This window comes from Anneissia japonica, unplaced genomic scaffold (genome assembly GCF_011630105.1).
Source record: "Anneissia japonica isolate Jap-2015-1 unplaced genomic scaffold, ASM1163010v1 scaffold275_len1219475_cov178, whole genome shotgun sequence".
Taxonomy (NCBI): Eukaryota; Metazoa; Echinodermata; class Crinoidea; order Comatulida; family Comatulidae; genus Anneissia; species Anneissia japonica.
This window is the reverse complement of record NW_022752912.1, coordinates 439,914-444,450: the sequence shown is the minus strand read 5'-3', so window position 1 is coordinate 444,450 and position 4,537 is coordinate 439,914. Positions and strand designations below refer to the sequence as shown.

Genomic DNA, 4,537 nt, shown 5'->3' with positions numbered 1-4,537 from the left:
TGTATAAGAGACAGCTGTATGCAATAAAGGTAAAATGTTTTATGAAGATTCGCTAAAAGCTAGTGAAAGTAAAGGGCTGTTATTACTAATTCTGTCTAGTTATTGTTTTAAGTATGTTGATAATGTTCCTGTTCCTTAAAACTTTATTTTATTAATTTTCCATCAGAACGGCCGTGCACATCCGATTCAGCGTTCCGACATCCATCTTCATATTGATGTACCAGTATCAGATATGGGCTTAGAAAATACCCCTATAGTAGAGCCTTGTCATCGTATAACCACAATGAATCGGCGATACTACCGAGGATGGATGGTCTGTCTAGCGGGTTTTATTCTCGATGTACCTTTCATGGGAATGGTTATGAGTTTTGGGGAGCTACTCTCCCCACTGCTCGACACATTTGGTGGAGGTACCGCATTAATAAGTAAGTGTGACTGAATTCCTGATTTTCTATACGCCATATACATATAGGCCTATTACATTATTATTATATTATATATATATATATATATATATATATATATATATAATGAAGACACTATTATCAGCAGAATTCTCAATAGTACATCAGAGCAAGATGATAATATAACTTATTGTTGGATTCCGATTGGTATTTTAATATATTTATCATATATACTATATTATTCACTATAATATTGTATCATTCTATTTGTATTCTTATTTATGTTAAGCGCATAGAGGTCTCTATGATATGCGCTCTATAAGTCGACCATTATTATTATTATATAATAGAGTTAAACTGTAAGTCAATTGTAGCAGTAATGCTATAATTATATATACATTTTGAACGTTACATAGGCCTATATACATATATGTACCGTTTTATATATATATATATATATATATTATGTATATTATATATAAAACAGCTATCTTACATGAAATGTGACAATTCTTACTACCCTTTATTACGGATGATAGCATAATAGTTCAGAAATACAGTTTAGTATATAATTAATCAAATGACGAGATGTCCTAATTCAATACGGAGGTGATAATGGTTGTAACAACTGTGTGTTGAAAATATTGAAACGAATCAATTAAACAGAGGAGAGTATTCAGAGTCACTGTTCGCACGGTACCGCGCGAGTAAGTTCTTAAGTTCTTATTATACACAGTAGCACTGGCCAATCAGGTAAGATGGTAAGATAATGAAACAACCTTGAAAAAGCGCCAATAAAGCCATATTTAATACACACTTTGATTTGTTAACTGGGCTAAGTAGCGCGCATTGGCGGTAGTTTTTTTTTTTATACTGTCGTTATGGCTGCAACAGCCTAGAACCCTAGTTTCAGACTTTTTGTTAATTTCTATTTATTCTAATTTAATTGTTATATATTTTCCTCAAATATTTTGTTATTGTATTTCCTAATTTTATTAGAATATTTCTTGTTAAAGTAGTACTGTTGTCTGCTGTTATTGTAGTTGTTATTATTATTACTCTTGTTAATGATGATGATAATAATAATAATAATAATAATAACAATAATAGTAATAATAACTAATAATAATAATAATAACAGTAATAATAATAATAATAATAATAATAATAATAATATTAATAGGCCTAATATAATCAAAATAATGATGAAAGTAGGCTATTATCAGCCTGACGGAAAAAAAAGTTAGAATCGTAAAACAAGTTACTATTATTTTTATTATACTATCAATATCAATTGCTAAAATAGAGGCCCAGGCTGACTGTCCCTCCCCATTTATGTTTTAGGCTTACACTGGACCCTACTCATACTAAGTACTAGCTAGACCAGCATAATGAAAAAGACTGCATAGTGAATACTATGCCGAGTCTTAGAGAAATTCCCTTTATAAGCTAGCTATGACTGTCCTACATGATATTGTAACGTGAGAATACGATCTTTCTACATAACTCATACGGTATGCCGTGAAAAATCGCACTTGGAAGACAGTGAAAATAAAGTATTTATTCGCACTGTACTGTGCGAACAACCTCTTTCATTTAAATTACATATAACACACTAATTTAAGGAAATAAGTTATGAATTGTTTTAAAATGTACAATCAGTTCATTAGGCACTATATAGTCATTGCGTCTCTCATGAAGGATTGGCTAAGCGAAAAAAAAATCATAAAGTAACCAATAACAAATTATGTGTCCATGGTAAAAGTATGAAAGTGACACCTCTTGTGGTATATTAACCATATTATGTTTCTCAAAAATGATATGAAGCAAAACGCAACACAGGCCTAACATAACTAATATAGATAGCTTTGCAATAAACTTGTAGGTAACAATACATTTAAAATAATTTCGTCCTTGTACTTTTTAAACCAATTAAAATTGACTGATTATATGAAGGTTCTTATTAAAATACGAAACCCACAACGAATATTACCTAAAAGTACACTTGACCGAATAATACAGCAAAGTTCAATTAGGCGTAAGTACTGTAATATTAGTGCCACTACCACAGTACTTTAGTAGCGTTATTTCATGGTTAATTGTAACTCTTAGGCAAGTGTATATTTTCTTATCAATAATAAATACAGTAATCCTTATCGAAAAAAATTGTTAAAAATATAGTGAAATCCCGAAAACCTCTAAAAATTAATTTGCCGACCTTGTGTTCTTCCCTCAACAAACTATAATGATAAAATTATTTGAATTGTATTATAAACATCTAGATGTGTATAAGAGACAGGTGTCACAGCAATGAAGATCATCTACAGCCAAAGGAGATTGAAATACACTATAACAATAACATTAAGCCTATTATTTAATTTATCCTAGTTTGATTCGGCTTCCTTGATTATCATTTAAGGTTCTTGCTCCATTATACACAAGAACACAATACTTATATGTTGCTTTAAAAATTAAATCAAGGTATATTTATTATTTTAGTACTTACACGACGGCACTTCATTCATTTTATACTGGCCTCAAGGAAGGCTATTGTACTGTTTCACCCCAGCTATTTTTACTAGTTTGAAGTATTAATTAGCTATATATTTACCTATCATCGGTGTACGACATGTTAACAACAAATTTGGTTTCTGCCACCGACTTTTCTGTGTACTACGTAGGAGCAGTCCCCGACGCGACCGGGAAAGCTCCCAGATTCACCCGACCAATCAGCATCACCGAAAGCTGTCAGCGATAGCGGGTAGCGATTGTATGGAAACCAAGCTTAACTTAATAATTTAAAAAAAAAACACTATCGCTACATGAACGTATACTCTCTTTACACCAATGTACCCCAAAAACTGACCTAATACCATAATGGAACATCTTAACAGAAAGCGAACCTTACGACTCTACTATTAAATAATTCACCCTTAAGCCCATCTACAGTACTTCACACATGACCATGCATCCAACCAAGTCACTGCTTTAGTGACTAGGCTGTCTTCAATATTTTAATATTTTATGTCGGACTTTTGATCAATATCATTTTAATACTTTTAATATTTACAGTACATTAACGGCATTTTTATTATCTGGACACGTGGCGTAGATGATACAGGCTTTCTATCAGGCACTTAGCGATACTCATCCCTAGATCCATCAAACTCACACTCGAACATTTCCACAACCATGTTAATTTTCCTTTACGTCACAGTAGATCAACGATAAGAACATAGCCACCTACATCTATCATGAACCCCAGAGGCAGAAACACTTACTTCAATCCACCCAGCTTTCATTGACCGCACAGCCAAGTCTATCATTGTACAGCCAGGCTCTCAGACATCATCGTATCTACTCTGATACAGTTGATGTAAAATATCAACTCAAACATGTCTGCGATTCACTGAATAGCCTTCACTACAATTCCCAAATTGTTATTGAATAGAAAAATATAAAGACTCATGGAATACCAAGAGAAAACATACGTCCTGAAAATAAAAATGGGATCCACATATTCACTCAATCTCACAAACGCGAAGTCTCCTCTATTATTAGAGGCCTAGATGGGAGGGGCGCTTAAGAGGAACTGACTATGTTAAAAGGCATAGGCCCTACAGTAAGAAAAACTAGCCAAACTATTAGACAACACATGCTCACAAATTTGGCATTCAACATAGGCCTAAAAATAAACACAGCAATTGCTATTCATTTGAATTTAACATAAAACACTTTAAAGTAGCTACGCTCAACTGTATTTGAACACAGAACCGAGATGGATCTCAAAACAAAACATAATACATGATAGCATCAATAATGACCTAAATATAGATCTAGTCATAAAATTTAGTCTGTTTAATCATCATTTCGTGTTATGCAATTGATACCCGTACTCCATTATTCACACAAATACACACACACACACACACACAAAACATGTTATAAGCAAATTTAAGATGTTTAGATACCACTTTCTTAAGTAGCTTCTCATTCATTTTATTCTCCTTTTTATCGTTTGCTAATGTTATGGAAGGGACCCTGGTTTTACTATTGTGCAACATTTATTGTATTATATTTTATTCTCCTTTTTGATAGACGTTATTTTATTTCTTTTATATATATATATATAT

The 4,537-nt window shown here is 32.3% G+C and overlaps 1 protein-coding gene across 1 annotated transcript in view; it reads left to right on the top strand.

Annotated features, from left to right (window-relative positions):
• LOC117122469 (monocarboxylate transporter 13-like) overlaps positions 1 to 4,537 on the top strand; it is a 51,183-nt gene that overhangs the window by 24,855 nt on the left and 21,791 nt on the right. The window contains exon 2 of the mRNA XM_033268053.1: positions 167 to 425. Coding sequence (XP_033123944.1) covers positions 167 to 425 — 259 coding nt within the window. The remainder of the gene's footprint in view (positions 1 to 166; positions 426 to 4,537) is intronic.